Source organism: Nilaparvata lugens, unplaced genomic scaffold (assembly GCF_014356525.2).
Source record: "Nilaparvata lugens isolate BPH unplaced genomic scaffold, ASM1435652v1 scaffold6002, whole genome shotgun sequence".
NCBI classification, from domain to species: domain Eukaryota; kingdom Metazoa; phylum Arthropoda; class Insecta; order Hemiptera; family Delphacidae; genus Nilaparvata; species Nilaparvata lugens.
In genome coordinates, this window is record NW_024091771.1 from 1 (window position 1) to 18,465 (window position 18,465).

Below are 18,465 nucleotides of genomic sequence, written 5' to 3' on the forward strand. Positions count from 1 at the left end.
TTTCAAGTTTTTCTTGTTTAGCGCCACAATAATCATGAATTATTGAGAAACGGTTGGATTATCCTTGAATTTTAGATTTCTTCAAGTAAATTTTTCATATTAACTCCTAATATTCCCTGCTCCTTTCCTCACTTTCACGTTGTCAGCTCTGATGTTTTTTGTCTACATCTTCCTTCTTCCTTCTTCTTGGACCTCTTTATTATATTCTCAATTATTTTCATCTTCCTTCTACTCCTTCATCCATCTAATCTTCTTTACTTTCCCATCTTCCTTGTCTATTTCTCTCAATCATCACCCAGTATTTTTTCCACTTCTTTATCATCCTATTCTTTCCAATATCCTACATACTTTCTTCTCTTAATTTCTTCCTTCTTTCCTTCCTTCCTCTTTCTTCTATTTCGATTCCTCTTTTGCCTGGAAAGTTGATATAGATAAATGTTTTTGGTGAGGAATACCACATTCTAGTAAATAATGTTAATTTTATAAATAGAAATACAAATCTCAGTACCCTTTTTTAAATTATTTTATCACAACCTGTTTCAGACATTCCTGCCATTTTCTATTTATATTACAAGTAGCCCTAAACAGAAAAGAGACAATTTTAATTCTTTCTCATATTTTTCGTGAGAATTTTTTGCTGTGGGTGATGCCCACATAAACTCCAGGCTTGTGCGTGGGTAATTAGTCGGATGATAATGAGAGATGAATGGACCTACAATTTTAGGTGGGCTCCGAAACACCGGGAAGCGATTTACAACTCATGAATCATATTCAGAGGAGTTGGCTCCAGTGAGGATAGAATGTAATTACATTCTATACTCTTTGGTGGCTCAGGCGGTCACCCTTCCAACGGGAGTATCAGGCGCATGATTCTTAACTTATCTAAGCGATAGTTTATCAGCACGACCACAAACCGCTGCTCACATTGTTTGTAATGAAAATTGAAGCAAACTAATAGTTGACCGGGATCAACTGTTTTGTTTAGCAGATCATGTTGATGTAGGATCAAAATTGATCTCGATTAATGCAGCACAATATTAGTATGGTACTGTAGTTCATTCTCTTATTCAGAAAGAGAAAGTAATCTTCATAATGGTACATCTAGTCTCTGTTGAACAATTATTGTGTTGTATTGTAATTGTATTGAAGTGAAAGGATCCACATCTTTGCAACTTCTCCTCCTACTTCTTTTCATCATTCTTTCTTTCTCCTCTTGTTCTGCTCTATCGAATTCTGCTTTGGCCGCCATACCGCCACAAACTGGCGTGAGCCGGATTTCGTATTGTCTTTTCCTCTCGTTCGTTCTCTTTCCAACACTTTCCTTCTCTCTCGCTCATGATTCGGCATCCAAATTTTGTTCAAGATCCAAATAAAGCATTTAATCCGCCACTAAACAACTCCGACGCAAATGAAATAATCGGTTACATAATATTGTAGAGTAAAATCGGAAGCAATATTTCTACTTACCTTTGATGGGATGCTATTACTGAATTTATTGGGCTCTGTTTTTACTGATTTTATTGCTGCTCTTGAAATTTGGTGGTGAACTGAACTGAATTTCGCTGGTTAATTTTAGAATTCAAAATTGGGTCACGAAATTTTATTATCGAGGTCATTGTAGTTTCCGTAAGCAGTGACATTTGGTTAGCCCACTACCTACTTGTCAGGTTCTAGTTCTTCAGGATTAATTCAACAACTGTATCTATTGTTTTGAAATCTCATTAATATATATATTATGTATTAATTGGTGTTTTCCTGTTTTCAAAGATTTCCTGACAAGATGTCTTCGGAACTCGCATTGTTAACTGGGTTAATACTTTTGAACTTTTGTTAGTAAACGTCAATCTATTTCTTTGCATTGTTTTGACCAATTTAACCAACTATTGGTCACATTGAATGAGATTAATCAAATTTTGATGAGATTATAGAGTATTTATTGAGATAGAGAGATTATGATTAGAGTATTTTTCTGCGGTTATTTAGTATCCCAATTTCTTTCTAGCTCAATGAAGTAATAATTTATAGTGTTTTTTTATCTCAAACGTCTTTGTTTCATGTTTATTACGAATTTTACAATTTTATTGTGGAATACCAGAATTCAATTTAAGTAACCAAGTTTCTGTTATGCAAATAGATTAAAATATCACTAATAGTTTTTCTTCCAATTTTGGCAATCTATTTCACATGTTTTCAAGTGAGAAAACCTTGTTAAGCTGGATTCTCACCAGTCACAGTGTGCTGAATATAATTTCCATGAGCTCTGATTGAACAGTTTCTACTCAGCACGGCCGATCGGGTTTGAACTGTCCCATTAGAACTTATTGGAATAATATTCTTATTTTCACTGTACCGGACACGTTCACTGATACAGATATGTGGGAATCCAGCTTAAATTTTTCATAGCTTGACGAGCGAATTGTAGTTATTACTCGAAATTAAGTTTTAGCATAAGGATAAAGGATAAGCATAAGTCTCTATATTCTTGTCTCTTGTTTTACTCTATATTTCTTGTCTCTGGTTTTAGGTAGGCCGTATATGAAGTACCATCTATAGAATTTTTATTACACTACCAAGGCCCACTTGCACAAAAGCCAGTTAAATTTCAATAGTGGTTAATTTCACGAGAACCAGTCAGAGAAGGCATTTTGAAAAGAAGCCCTCCCGTAGAGTTTTAATCACGATTTAAACTTAACCGGCTTTAGGGCAACCGGCACTAAGAGTTTTGTAATTCAAGTGTACATGTTTTATCAGTCACAAAACTAAAGAGAGCATAACTTAAAAATCTGTTGAAGACATAAAAATAATTAGGTATCCTTAAATCTCGAGCAAGAAAACTGCGCCAACTTTCCAAACAAAATGGCCGCGTCTTCCGCCGGCAAGATTTGATACGCGGCGAATCGCTTTATTGCAATACGTATCCAGAATATTATGAAGTCGAATCACTTCTGAGTTCTCAACTATTGATTATTCAGGCGCAGCCTTCAGCAGCTCTATGGTGGGGGGAAATTATTTATTCTTTCCAGTTTGAAAATTGTAAGAGCGAAACTTTGGGCTCGGCGGGCGGTGTTGGAGTGAAATTTCCCCGCTGTCATTAAAATTCCCGCGGTCGGTTCGGTTTTGAGTAATCTGGCGTTGAAATCGGTTCGATTTTCAAACGCTAGTTGCATCACTGTCGGCCGATTTGTATGTGGTCCGGGTTTTATAATATTCCCGCCGCTGGAATAATTCCCTCCCTCCGCCCGTGTTTGTCTGGCGCTGGCAGCCTGGTTTCTGCTTCGACAGCCATAACCTCCAGCAAATGTTTTGTGTAGCCTTGACTGTCTGTCTCACTGTCTCTCGAGTGTATTTTTATAGACGCCAGCTTTGATTCTCACGCTAAATTCGTCCTAATCTAACAGTGAATCAACTATTTCATTCCGTTAACTTTGTAACACCACTCGTGCAGTCGTCAACACAGTGTTAACAGCGTGCTAAACCTCGCGTTATTAATATTTTGTGCTGGAGTGTTCAATCAAAATATTGTAATATTTTGATCAATCGATCCATAACCGGTCGCGCTTTGTTCAGTTCATTGAGTGTGGCGTCTCCCAGGTGAAACATTCCCAGTTGTTTTTTGAACTCTAACGGCATTCCTGTCCAAAATTACAGTTAGTTTTGAAAGTTGTGGTGTGTAGAATTTCGCGACTGTGCAAATGTGGTTAGTGAATGAACAACAACTGGACGTTTTCTAACCTCGATAACAAAACATCGTGTTAACTTAGTGAAAAGTTTTTGTTGTGTGTTGGGAAAAATGGATGAAGTAAAAGAGCAGAAGATCAACATCAAGTTCTGTCATCGTCTGGGCAAAAGCTCGGAGGAAACTTACGAAATGCTACGTTTGGCTTACGGTGAGGACGTTATCAGCAAAGAAAAAGCCCATGAGTACTTCATGCGGCTTGAGAACGGGATTGTGGAGGAACGCGGTCGGGGTAGATGGTCTACAGGGGGTCGAAGTACGGAGAATGTGGACAAAGTTATGAAGTTGATTCAAGAGGACAGACGTACGAAAGTGAAGGACATTTGTAAAGCTGTCGGCATATCGTACAACACTTGTCGACGTATTTTACTGGAAGATCTCAACCTGAGACAGGTCAATGGACAGTGGATTGATGCCGTAATGGGCCATTGTGTTGACATGTAGATAACCGGTAAGACTCTCATTTTTTTCTAAAACTATTTCTCACATTTTGTCATTCAAATGAGTGTCTACGTATTGTAACTTTGACACTTTTTGGTTGCGTTTTTAGGAGTGTAGATCTATTGGAAAATTTGAATAATGTTCTGAAGAAGTGTACTGAACACGTGTTGAAGTTTGACAGTGTTTATGTCAGTGCCCCTTAACGTAGATACTCTTGATGGCTCAATTCGTTTTATAACTTGAACGTTGACAATTTAGTAATACCATACATATCGTATTGCTGTCGTGTTAGCTGGTCCTTATCATTTGAAAGCGTTCAAACTATTAAATTATAAATTATTAAACTAATAAAATACGAATGGATTCATGAATGATCGTATACTGACGACGTCCTCATTTCGTTCAATTCAGTAAAATCAAAGAAAAATAAATCTATATCATATGACAGGCTATGAATTATAAGAAACTTGAAAAAACAGTGTAATGCAACAAAAAAACTAAAGCATAAATAACAGTGTCTATGCTTTGATAATATAAGTGGCGCACTCTCTGAACTTCCATGGATGGGTGACCACTTCGGGCCACTACAATAAATATTGGTTATGTTATCTGATTTGAAATTTCATCCCAGTAGTTCTCGGAACTCTCCATTATTGAAGCTCCATCATCAATTGCATTTATCACGCACAAGTCTCTTACTCATGTGGGCTTCAATTTTCCATTGGTTTGATGATGTTGATGATAATCACCCCAACATTTATACCCCTTTATAATTTTATAAAATAATAATTTTTTACAATTCTTGATAAAGCTTCCATAATTATTGAAATTGATATTTCGAGTTGATATTGGCTACAGAAAAATTAGTTGATTTGCACTCGGATGATCAATTAGTTGATTCAATATCGAATGATTATGATAGAAAGTGCATAGTTTATGGAGTTTTCATTCAGCAGCAAAATATGAGCTGAAATTGTACATTTCCATAGTTTTCATTCTATTGTTTTCCAAGTTGAATTATTATAATATGAATACATCTTATTGCAATATTTCAATTGTTCTCTTATCTTATCGTGTTGAGTAATCATTATTCATGCTTTCCAATGAACTGGAGAACAATGCATGAAACTTGAACAATTGGTTTTATACACGTGTTGTGTCATGTAGCACTGTATTCTATCTCGGGAGAAAATTGCGAATATTGAGTTATAAATCGTAGAAATTGAATAATGACTGTTATCTCATTGGGGATACCAAAGCTTCATGTATTGCTGACATTAATTTTATTTAGTAACAACCTGATGAAAAATCTCAGCATGCATCTCTTGAGCAGTTTTATCAATAACTAACTCTTTTATTAATATAGGCCGCCTAGTAAAGAATTGGGTGCCGGTTGCTCAAAAGCCGGATAAATTCCTAACCGTGATTAATTTCACAAGAACCAATCAGAAAACTATTTTTTCTAAAAGGCCTCCTCTGATTGGTTCTCGTGAAATTAATCACGGTTAAAATTTAACTGGCTTTTGTGCAACCGGTCCTAAGTAACTTAACGGTAACACAAAATTAACACTCTTAATATTAACTTGTCCAAGTAGTTCTTGTTCTAAAAATTGTATACACAAAAGAAAATATAAATAATCCTTCCTTTTATCCTACGTATTCTTTTTTCATAGCGTATCATAATATTAGTGAACTCGTATTGTTGCGTATCATTGATACGTTGCATTGTTGCAAGCTTGCAACAAAATGCCTTGGTTGGTAGACATGAATTTAGTTTTTCTTTCGCTCACCAGAGTACTCGTCGTTTGCGATTATTGTCTCATCAGCTGCTGGGATTGTATCTGTTCATTCATTTTTGACGTATTATTGTGAATTTTGTATTAAAATGCTTCTTCATTCAAGTTTGATAGTTAGTTTTAATTGTGTTTTAAGTTATCGTTCTTCATTTTGTACGTAATTTTACCCTAAAGTAACGATGGATCTAGTAACCGAACAACAAATGTCCATCCAGTTCTGCTGCCGGCTAGGAAAATCTGTTGACGAGATGTATAAAATGCTTGAAAAAGCTTTCGGTTCTCAAGTGATGTCTAAAAAGAAAGCCGCTGAATGGTATAGGAAATTTATAAACGGTGAAACTGAGGATAAGTCAGATGAGTTTGATTCTGAAAGTACTGATAGCAGTGACGGTCAATTGTCTAGATCGTAGTGAATTTTAGGTTATAATTTACGCGTTCATTGGTTTGTTTACAATAATATTTTGATATGGACAATTTCATATTGATCTAGTATCACATAGTTCAATGCACAAAAGTCAGGTCCATTGATAGGAATAAAATTGAATTTTTTATGTGTGGGTAAGTTATCAAAGTTTACATTATTGAGTGCAGTAGTAACTTGATATTTGTTATCGGATTCCTCACTCATTTCTGTTTGTTTGTCATATTCTGTACAAGTTATGTATATGTTGATAAGAGTAAAATAATTATCATGAAATGAATCATCAAGCAGAATTTCTACTGTGTCGTAGGTTTTTTCATCATTGCAATGTCTCTGATTTTAAATCAACACGAGATGGTCTCGTGTATTCTTATCTTTATTCTCTCTAGATAATATTGTTCACACTTGAATAATTGACTTTTAATGTGATATGATTATTCCCTAAACAAACTTCAATTGAGTAATGCTTAATGTCGCGTATTTTTCTTCTTGCTAAACCAACTTACGTGTAATCGTTTCGCAAAAATGATAAGATTGGTATTGCTCGTAATGGTTCAAAGGTGTTGATCTCAATGTGCTCATTTAAAAGCTTTGAATGTGCCTTTTTTATGAAGAGAATTAGTAGTGACTTATCTTTTTTATGGTCACGAGGAAATTACCAAATTTTCATGTTTATAAACATTGTGCGGTGTTGATTTAAGACTTGTGAATATTAGTTTGTGTGGCAGATCATTACTCAATAATTAGTATTTGTGTGTTAAAATAACACCAACGTGCAAACGAATATTTTTTTATCCGTGCAGTGTAAGATATTTTTTCAATATAGTAGACATATATTATTTATTGCTTATAGTTACAAAAATATTAACTCAACCGTCTTATCTTGTAGTTACTTCAGTGCGGGCTGATAATGGTGATGGTTTTAACTATCACTCAAGATAATAAACCTTTAATACTCTTCAAATTAATTCAATTACAGTATTGCTAATATTAGTTTATTGTATTTTGTCTTTATGATTGTATACATTGTAATTTGAACTAAATAATAATAGATAATATTGTTTTTTATAACTCAGATACCTAGGCCTCTACACAAGCATCCAAGTTATTATTTTTTATTCTATAATTATTAAAAAAGATAAAAATTATGAGTAAATCAGGAAACGTGCCTAAAAATACCTTATAACGATTTGATCTCGATTTGCACTCTTGAATGCAATAGTGTTGTGAATATGCATTTTTACATCATGAGCATATCGAAAACATCATGAAATATTACTATCCAATTATGGAAATGTCCAGATAAATAACAAAGAGAGAGATAATAAAAAATTCAAATATGTGATTCTCTGGTCTTGTGATACAATCTCACTAAAATAAAAAAATAACAGTAGTTGATATACAGTATGTACTTTATGTACCTCAACATAGTAAATTTTCAGCCATAATATTAAGCCTTATTAATATTCAGATCAAAATTATAAAAATTCAGATTAAAACTTTTTAAAATTCAGATCAGCTAACTGTTGTCTAAAAATCAAATCTCCACCAACAAAAAACACATTTTAGTTCTTTGAATCTAATAATTTTGTATGAATCATATTTCACCATTTTATGATGAAATGTTTCACCTTTTTAAAATTGTGTTTTCTGTCAGTAAGTAGGCTACATAAATTCATATCAAAACGTCAATCAGGTAGCCTAAGTTGAACCAAACTTGTTTGAGAACATGCAGGAGCACGAGAAAAAATAATATTTTGGCGATCCTCCATAATATGTTTCTACTAAATTAAACATTAATATAATATATAGTGTTAATATTAATATTTATAGACATATTTTGTCTGTTGCTCTCTTCCCCAAATGTAGCCTTTGTTTGCCTCTTAGATGAGATTGATTTGTCAATCATACTTGATTTGTCTGTTGCAAATGAATGGAATCGAAATCAATACTTATATTTTTGACTAATTTTTTCTTCTTTTTTTTGTCGACAGATAACGTACAACTTGGATGGCCGCCTACCCTTCTAGAATGATCGATCAGCTTCTGCTCTACGCCTAACTCCGCCGTCGCCACCCGCTAGGCGTCCCGCAACTGTCCCGCAGCAGTCCCGTCGCAGCTCACTGGCCTACCCGTTCTTGATGACAAGTCCGGCCGTCGGTCACACTCTGTCTCCTAGCTCGTGTAACTCGCTTCGCGCGCCCAACTGTCCACGTGCCGTACAGGGCTTCACCCGGCAACTGCGCAGTAGCGGCTGTGTGTTCCAGGATTTCGGGAACGCCGCGTTCCCGCCACAGAACTCGCTAAGTGCGCTCAACCGATACCACTTTCAGTTTCCGTTAGACTTGCAGGGTTGGCCCCGCAGATGGACACAGACTGTACTATAAATTTATCAAATTATTAGTTCAATTGTTATTTAGTTCGTCGAACAGTTAAATTATTTATTCCGTCGATACAGTTGCCAGTGAACAGTTATTTCAATTCAAGTGAGATTCTATATAGTAAAACAGTTATTTATTTCGTGAAAACATATTGAATTTGTTTAAATAGTTAACTTATTTATTCGTAGTAACGATCAACAGTTATTGATTTCGTCGAAAGAAATATTGAATTAGTTAAAAACGGTCAACAGTAATTATTGATTTTGTAACTTATTAATTCGTGGAATCAGTCAACAGTTACTGAATCCGTGAAAACAGATTGAATCCGTAAACACACTCAATAGTTATTCATTTCGTCAAAACAGTTAACAGTTAATCATTTCGTCAGAACGGTCAACGGCTTTATTCAACTTGTAAAAACAACAGTTAACAGTAATTTATTTTGTGGAGCAGTTGGCTGTATTAGAAGATAATCGCTCTATTTATTTACTTGAATTGTGTTACTATTGTATACGTTGTCTATCGAAAAGAGTGTCTTCAACTGATAGCGAAATTAGTCATTTTAATTGAATTATTTGTGATTCATAAAAAATTGAGTTGAACAGTTGAAAGTTGGCGAAGTGTTCAACGATAGTATTTGATCAAAAATTGTAGAGTTACTGCGAGTCGATCAAAAAATTGTAAAATACTGTGTGAATTGTCAGGGGTGTAAATTTGTCTTCTCGACGACATTAAATTGTGTTGATCAACAGCGAAAATTCAACTTGTTCAACTACTAAAGATCAAAAAGTTGTTTCCAACACAGTATTCACAGCCAATTATATATCTCTTCGTGTGAGCTTGCTTCAATTATTAGCTGAAATAAATTTTATTCACTATATAAATACATTGGGACGCAAAGACTGACCTAGTGAATTTGCTGTACCTTGCTCTGTGATATTTCTTCGTTAATTATATGCAGTATATAGGTTTATTAGGAGCATCGATCAAGTGTTAGGCGGTAGGACTGTAAAGAAGAACGATTATCGGTTAGGAACTGTTATTTTAGGAATAAATATCATCGATCTGTTATTTTGGGGATTGATGAGTAAGAATCGAACCTTGTGTACAGAAACAATAATATTGAAAAGATCTGAGTGCCCTGTGAATTATATGAACTTGAAATAATTTTAAATTGTGCGGATTATAAAATATACAATTAGTAAAATAGGTGTTGAAAAATAACACCCCTGCCTACCTCAGTGCTCTCTGCGATTAGGAAATTCAGGTTATTAGAAATCATTTAGGAAATTTATCAAGTGTACTTATTTGAAGTGGAGTATCGTATATACGACATCGGTTATAGAAATCTATTGAAGAAGTATTTGAATTGTAGAAGAATCAGATCTAGCATTCATTGGAGAAGTTGATACAGGAAACGTTTCAGGAGTCGATAATAATTGAGAAAATTTCAAATTTCGCTCCACTAGAATATTCTGAATCAAGGAATTACATTGTGATTGTATAAGAAATCAGAACCAGTAATAATCGAATACCAAGTTCATCCAGATTGAGAATTGATCCTACAAATTAGAAGTCTTCACAAATTCATGTTAATAATCGTTTATCAAACTGGTACTCATTGAAGAATACAACTTCGAAGTCAGTAATAATTGTTACATTTGTAATATTAGTTGAGGAAGTGTGAAATAAGAAAGTTTGAGTTAAGAGTTGTTCAGGATTGAAGATTATACAACTTCAAGTCCACAGAAATTGAATCGATTGCAATATTTGTTTAGTAAGTTTGGAATAAGAAAGTCGAATTGAAGTTTCAGTTGAGAGTTGCTTAAGATTGGAGATTATTGTAACCCAAAATCTTCAACGAAACTCAATATTAACGATCGTTATTAAAAGTGCAAAGATCTGGAAGTCGATCAAGGTTTACCATCGATTGTAGTAACCCTAACTCTACAACAACTGCATTTTATCAGTGTTTTTTGAAAGTTCGTTCTGAAAATTCAACTCGATTAAGGTTGGACATCGATTATAGTATCCCCAAGTCTTCAACAACTTCGTTTTTCGAAAATGGAACCAAAAGCGTCCCTGAACGAAAACCGCAACGGTTTGGCCCCCATAGTGCGTTGGAGCAGCATGACGTCATCGGTCGACTCTTCCATGGGCGTTTCTCCCGCCAAATCCCTCACCAGCAGCGGAATCGTGCCGGACACCGCCAGCAACCGCCCCTCAGAGGACGGATCCAACGCGGAGGAACCGCAACTCTTCCCCTCCACCTCCACCGCCATGTCCACCGGCTCCGACGACGACCGCGAGAACAACAACCGGTTGCACAGACGCAAAAAGAGTCCTGTAGATAGCGATGGTGACGCTGCGACTGTGCTTACCGTTCCTAACAACGATGAAGGGGTGAAGTTCGACCTGCCCGAAGCTGACTCCATCATGAGCAGCACATCGTCACTCTGTGAGACGCGGAAATCGTTGAAGAAACCGGAACCCAACATACCTGACGGTGGGTGGGGTTGGATGGTTGTGTTGTCCTCCTTCTTTATTAGTATGATCGCTGACGGGATTAGTTTCTCGTTTGGTCTACTTTACATCCGATTTTTAAAACATTTTGGAGCCACTAAAAGTGCCACCTCGTGGATTGGGAGTTTGTTTATGGCTGTACCTCTCCTGTCAGGTCCTATTGGGAGTGCGTTAGTTGATAGGTATGGTTGTCGATGGATGACTATTATAGGTGGGATTATATCTTGTATAGGGTTCTTGTTGAGTTCTCTATGTGACTCGATTATCACGATGTACCTCACCTTCGGTGTTATAGCAGGGTTGGGACTGGGATTAGGGTATGTCACAGCAGTCGTCAGTATCGCGCCCTGGTTTGACAAACGAAGAGTGTTAGCTACAGGGTTGGGAGCGTGTGGAACCGGGGTGGGCACCGTAGTTTATGCCCCGATGACCCAGTATTTCATAGATGAGTATGGCTGGAGAGGTACAGTGATTATGTTAGCGGGTACCTTCTTCAACATGTGCGTTTGTGGAGCACTGATGAGGGACCCTGAGTGGTGGGTGCAAGAGCAACAGCAGCAACAACTGCAGAAGTCGAATCGAGGCTCGTCGTGCACGTCGCTGGTGACAACAGCTGATCTGCAGGCTCTGGAGGAGGTGCGGCTGATGCTGAAGGCGGGGAGTCTCCGGATTACGTCCTGACGCAGCTGGCCACCTCGATCAAGGCGCCCGAGGAAGAGGAGTGTGTGGATGCCGGACCTGATAAGCTGGTGTCGCCCAATGTACAGTCTGTGTACAATCTGCCCACGTTCGTCAGGCAGAATGAGAAGGTTGGTTGCTGTTGTTTAATACTCAATTTAATATCGATTAAATAAAAACGTCGTTTAATAAACCACTGGCTTATTGGGACGAATAAACTGGTTTGTTTCAATAAACCAGTGGTTTTGAGAACATCAAGTCGTTTTCATTTGAATACTCACTTTTCTTTCTAGGGCTTCTGAAATTATTGAAACAGTGAGTGCCGGTTGCACAATCGTGATTAATTCTTCGTGAACCAATCAGAGAAGCCTTTTAACAAGAAGGCCTTCTCTGGTTCTCGAGAAATTAATCACGATTAAAATTTAACCGGCTTTTGTGAAACCGGGCCTAGAATTTACAGGGTGTTTTGATGAAATCAAAAGAGTAATTTGATAACTTGTGTGTTTCAACGTTCTCATTATTTAATATGAATATTTCTTCAACATCATCTTCACAACACAGAAAGCTACAGAGTTATCAAAAAGTACATCCGTAGTGAATATTTACAAAAATCACTCAATCACTTGAAAGCTAGTATTTATAACAACAACAGGGATGTAATTTATTAAACTTACGAATACATTCATTACGGTAGATGTTGAAAGTTCCTTCCTTGTTTAGGGGGAGTAAATTGTCAAAAGGGTTTCTGAACAGAACACAATATGCCACCATGTAGCCATGTAATATGCCACTGCGGAGAGAATTTTCGATCACCGTGAATTTGATAATGGTTTAGATTCGATAATGATAATGTTGTATGATGAATTGGGTTCAGAGTTTGAGCTTCATTGAAACACTTTGAATAATTTAACGACATAGCAGTCTGTATTTTGAGTGAATGATTAAAAAACGATCACTCGTGGAATATTTTAGGACATGGCTTCATGGATATATCTCATATGGATGGATATATTCATGATAATAGATTATTTTTGTGTGCTCAACACACTTAAATTCTTGGAAGTGAAAAATAACTTATCTTTTGTAAAGTTTACTATTTTTCAAATTTGGGGAGTAGAGCAGTTTTGGGCTATGCCTGTTAGTCGCTCTCACCCAGTCATCTATTTATTATGATCAGTAATTTTGTATTGATGAATAAATAACCGATGATGCAAAATGAATAGTCTAAAGGTGGCTCCGCAATTGGTGAATTTTTGACGAAACATTTACGTCGTCGTCTTCCTACAAGGATTAGGCAATTTGCCTGTTCCGACTTCAAACTCACCATCACATCCTTCTTTTACGGGGTCTGCCCACACTTCCCCTCCCAACCGGGTTATACAACATGACTGCCCTGGGAATCCTGTCGCTCTCCAGCCTTTCAACATTATCTTTCCAGTTTTGCCGATTTTCTTCAATCTTTTGCCATATGGAAATTAAGTTGAGCTCGCTTCTTATATCGACATTATGAAGCCTATCCTCACAAACATGTTGAAACAAAAATTGTATTTGTTATTAATCAGTGAAATAGTTTACTCATATTATGTATTTAATTCTTTAAAATCGTTCCCTAGGTCCCCCTGGAAGTGCTGGAAGCCCTGCGCGCCAACAAACGCATGTACAACGTGATCGTGGAGAACTACCCGAGTCTTCTGTCGTGCCGCAGCATGAGCGACAACAAGCTCAACAAAATGGCCGTCGAACCTGTGCGTGCCCCCGTCACTATGCGCATCTCGTCTGCGCAGAACAAGGTGAAGCCGGTCATGGAACCCCATATGGAGCCGCTGTTGCCACCTGTCGTTGTGCCCGAACCCAAGATGAAGTCTGTGTCGCCGCCCAAGGACTATGTCTTCAAGAAGAAACAGTCCATCATGGATAACCATCACTACTTGAAGAATATTAGGATACATAGGTGAGTTGTTGAATATAATCTGTCATTTCAAATGTGAGGTTAGGTAATCGACAAGGATTGGTTAGGGATAATCCTTCCTTAATAACCTAATTAGGGTAACCGTCCACTGGAGCCGTATTCAACCGATCCGTTCGTCCGTTGGATCGGACGAATCTGCCAGCCGTTAATTCGGCCGAATATGGTCGTCCATTGGAACCGTTTACGTCAGTCTAGTTCAGTAGTTGGCTGAACTATTGAATAAATATTGAATTAACTACTTAACTATCATAGCCACCAAAATTTTTAATAAACAATGATTATATTGAGTTTTTGAAAATTGAATGAACAAATATCCACTAAATTACAATAGTCTTACGTTCAGATCATACTTGTTCAGTAATCTTTGTCTACAGATTCCTTTGAACATCACGACGATGATATCTTTTGTCTCGCATATCCCACAATGGAACATGCTCTTGAACCAAACTTATCAACTTTTCATTGTCCTTAGTATAAAACAGAACAAGTTCAAGAAACAAAAACAGACAAGACTGTGAAACAATTTTGAGGTTAGGATGATGTCTCAGCTCGACTTCTGCTGGATAGAACCGGAAAATCCCATTCAATTCGGATCGAAAACTTGATCGGCCGGCCGTGCACGGACGTATGAACCTGTTGCAATGGACGAGCATCTATAGCTTTCTTTGTTTGAATGAGTTCGGTAGTTTTCGGCCAGTGCTAGTTCGGACGAAATCGTTTCCAGTGGCTTATGGTTCCACCTTGAGCTTATGCCCGGTTTAAGATTGATGACTCATCAGAATAAATAATTGCCCTAGAAATCGAACCTGAATGTGAGAATTTTCTAAAGCTGTGTAGCCTACCGACTTATGCGCCACGAACATACAGTTAACGGTTTCCATCAGCTGAATCTATGGTGTCATATCTCTATGGCTTATTAGATCTGTATCAGTACAGATTGATTAAGTAAGATACATATAATATTTATAGCATCAGCTGATAAAAAGCTTACGGCATGTGTTCGTGGCCCGTAATTCTGTAAGCAGCTTTAAATAAATCGACCATTGGGTAAGGCTGGATTTCACTGGACCGCTACTACTAAAATGAAATCCCTTTGGCTGTGAGTCGCAATACACTTTGATCAATTGATTTATTCACACAAACACAAAATAACAAATTCAAATTTATTTTGAAAACACAAAACATTTATAATACAGTTACTTATTTAATGGATGTGCCTCGACGTTTGCCATAAAATCAATACAGTAATAGAAACAAGCCATCATGTGTAGTGTAATGTTAGGAAAAAATAATGAAAAATGTCACATTAAATATTATCAAGTTAACTTGAGAGAGAATTAATTTTGTAGTTCAAACTTGTCAATCTCGTACCGCCAAAACAAAATTTTAAACTTGCCGCCTTTTAATGTAATAAATCAGGTTGAATAAATGAACTCGTTTGAATTGTAACAATAGTTTATTTAATTTTTTATAAAGTTTTGACAGTGTACAAATTAAATAACCGATTATAACTTAAAATTAACTTTTATTTGGTTGATACATTGAATTATATAACTCAGATTTCAGTAGCATTGAGATTTAATTGCTCCAGGTAAAGGAAGTTTATAATATATCCTGTTTGATTCAGTACCTTTTTTCACCTGAGATTCCACGAGTTAGAACAAAAAATTTGGTTGCTCCACATTATTGGTAAAATTCTAATTAATAGCTTATTATTTTATTTATTTGTTCAATTAAACATAAAGTAGAAAATTTGTTTGTTAATGTAACTTTTGAAAGTGTCAATTTAAATTTTTTAAGGTGTTTAAAATTAAAAGTGGAATCTTAGGCTAAATTCACGTGAGTAAAAATTAATTAATCTAATCTATTTTGAGAAAATCAGTAAAATTTGTTCATTATTTTAAAAATTAGGTCTTGTCAAAAAGAAAACATATTCAGAGTATAGGTTTGATAGTAATAAGTTTTTTATTGTGTAACATTCTTTTATTTTGTAAACATGAAAAGTTTTCAATAAACATAATCAGATGCAATGTATTTTATTTATTGCCAACGCATTGTCAACTTAATGAAAATGGTAAATTTGTTAGTTTAGGATCCAGAGTAGAATGATGAATATTTTTATTAGACAAGAGGCAAAATCCTTCTTGGAAAATAAGAGTATCAAATGATTCTATCTCTGAAGTGGGGTTTCGGTGCGGATACAATCAAAGTAGACACACGAAACGCCCCAAATGGCATCCCTGGTGGGGATAATCGAAACAAAATTTTCACAAAGACCACAAATAATAAATGTTGAAACTTGAAAAGTTCATGGTTAGGTTAGAATTTGATAGTGACGCTAAGAGATACTTTGAATGATTTTGACTAGGTTAGATTACAAATCAGTTAAGTTCATTGAGTTGAAATGCGAGGTAAATTATAGAAAACATTGTAAATGATTATATCTGTATTCAAAATACTGCATTCTGATGAACAACTATCTACTAAGAAGTAAGACGAAGACATCAACCAAAATGGAAAAATTGATTCATGAATCTGAAGCGTCCAAAGATACTATAATGGTAGATGAATTAGAAGATAGGGAAAGTACAATGCAAGAGTTTGATACATCCAATGATACTATTGTATTGAATTCAAGTGATATGGAGTCGCAAGAACAACTGAACTTAACCCTAGTAGAGTCAAATGAATCCTTAGGTGAAGATTTTGTTGGTTTCCTCGATCAAAACGATAGGAATTGTAATAAACCTGAACTACAAGAAGTTGATGATTCAAATTTAAAGATTTCAAATGATCAAGTCAATAATTCAAACAATGATGCTCAACAAAACATTGAAGATTCTATTGCTCAATCTAGCGATTCACTTTATAATGTAAATTCTAAAATGGATATCTTGATGAAGTTTCTTGAAGAACAAAACAAAAGTATAAAAAATGAATTTAAAAAACAAGATGAAGCAAAAAATGAAATTAAAAATGAAATTAAAAGTGAAATTAACAGTGTAAAAAATGAAATTAATGGTTTAAACCAAAAACTTAACAGACAAAATGATAAGTTTGATGAGAAATTTAATGAAATAAAAGCACAGTTTCAAACAATAAATCAGAAAGTTGAATGCCAGGACAAGAAAATTGAGAAGGTTAGGTCAGAACTAGACAAAAAAATTACAAAACAAGAAAGTAGGTTAGATCAATACTGTATGAAAAATAACAAAGAATCGAAGAAATGCAGGTCAAAACTAAAAAACTTGAGGTACAAGTAGGTCAGGTAACCGAAACAATGAACAAAAATACAAGTCAATTGAAAGATGAAATTAATAATATTAATGAAGAGATGGAAAATGTTAGGGCTAGTGTTCACGAACAATCAGCCATGCAAATCAATTTAGAAGATAGGATCACTAAGAATCTGAATATTTTGGAAGTTAGGCAGAACGAAGAAGCTGTCAAGGTCTGTGCCTTACAGTTGAATGTAGAGAAAAACAGTGAAACAGTTGATAAATTACAGAAAAAAATCTCATCACAAGTGAACTTTGTACCGCAAGTAAATAATTGCTTTCCTTCTGACAAATACGAATTTCAAATGTCGATTGACAGGAGAAATCCTATGAACTTCATCAATAGCTTAACTGAATATTTATCTCGTAACCATATTACTGAATGGGGAAAAATAAAAAGTATTTTGGACAATAATTTGAATAAAACTTATCAACAACAAGAATGGTGGGATTTTGTAAAAACCGATATTGACAGTTTTGAAAGCTTCAAAAACAAATTCATCTCGAAGATGTGGTCGCAAGACATCCAGAAGAAAGCACGACAAGAACTTCAATTTGGAAAATACGTCATTGGTAGTAAGTTAACTTTAAGTGAATATTTTATTTCCAAATTTAACATCTGTAAAAATTTAATTCCGGCTATTGACAAAGACACAATTTTTGAAATGTTGAAAAATCATTACAATGAAAATATAATTACCGCTGCAATTGTTAGAAATGTAAAGAATGCAGAAGAATTTATTAAGGTGTTGGATGCATTCAGTTTATTAGATGAATATAGGGTGAACAAAAATCAAAACAATCAAGAAAATCAAGATAAGAATCAGTCAAATGACAATCGAAGATTTGATCAGGTAGGACGGAATAATTTTGATAATAGAAGAAATAATAACAACTTTCAAAGATCAGGTTATCAACAACGTCAGGAAGATCGTAGACAATCAAATAATGCAAACATGAATCAAAACATGAATCAACCAGGTAATTTTCATCCTAGAAATCCAATGATGTTTCCGCAGCAGTTCAACTACCCGCCGCCTGGATATGGAGCATCTCAAAGAAATACATCACAAAGTACAAATAGTAACAAACATCCTTTAAACTAAAGGATGAACAACGAAAAATGATTTCTCTGTTAGTTCATTAAGTTCAGGGTTTACCAATGAAAATTCAAATGAAAATCTAAGTAAAAGTTCAAATGAAAATTCTTCAAATATAGACAATCAACCTGTATTGAAAAAT

The 18,465-nt window shown here is 35.4% G+C and overlaps 2 protein-coding genes across 2 annotated transcripts; both read left to right on the top strand.

Moving 5' to 3' along the window:
- The first annotated feature begins 3,790 nt into the window (after positions 1 to 3,790).
- Positions 3,791 to 4,180, top strand: LOC111049434 (protein GVQW3). The gene has a single exon (XM_039445024.1). It carries the CDS (start codon positions 3,791 to 3,793, stop codon positions 4,178 to 4,180), a length of 390 nt encoding a protein of 129 aa, XP_039300958.1.
- A 2,216-nt stretch (positions 4,181 to 6,396) lies between these two features.
- LOC120356161 (monocarboxylate transporter 14-like) lies at positions 6,397 to 13,927 on the top strand (the record flags this gene model as incomplete). Its single annotated transcript, XM_039445025.1, is given in 4 exon segments — positions 6,397 to 6,531; positions 8,389 to 11,950; positions 11,953 to 12,107; positions 13,590 to 13,927. Coding segments are annotated over 3 exon segments (1,604 nt in total), but the record flags the coding sequence as incomplete, so codon positions are not given.
- Positions 13,928 to 18,465: the final 4,538 nt, after the last annotated feature.

What these genes read in the sequence shown, in the direction of transcription:
- LOC111049434 (XM_039445024.1), top strand. Translation starts at nt 3,791, where the DNA reads ATGGATGAAGTAAAAGAGCAGAAGATCAACATCAAGTTCTGTCATCGT.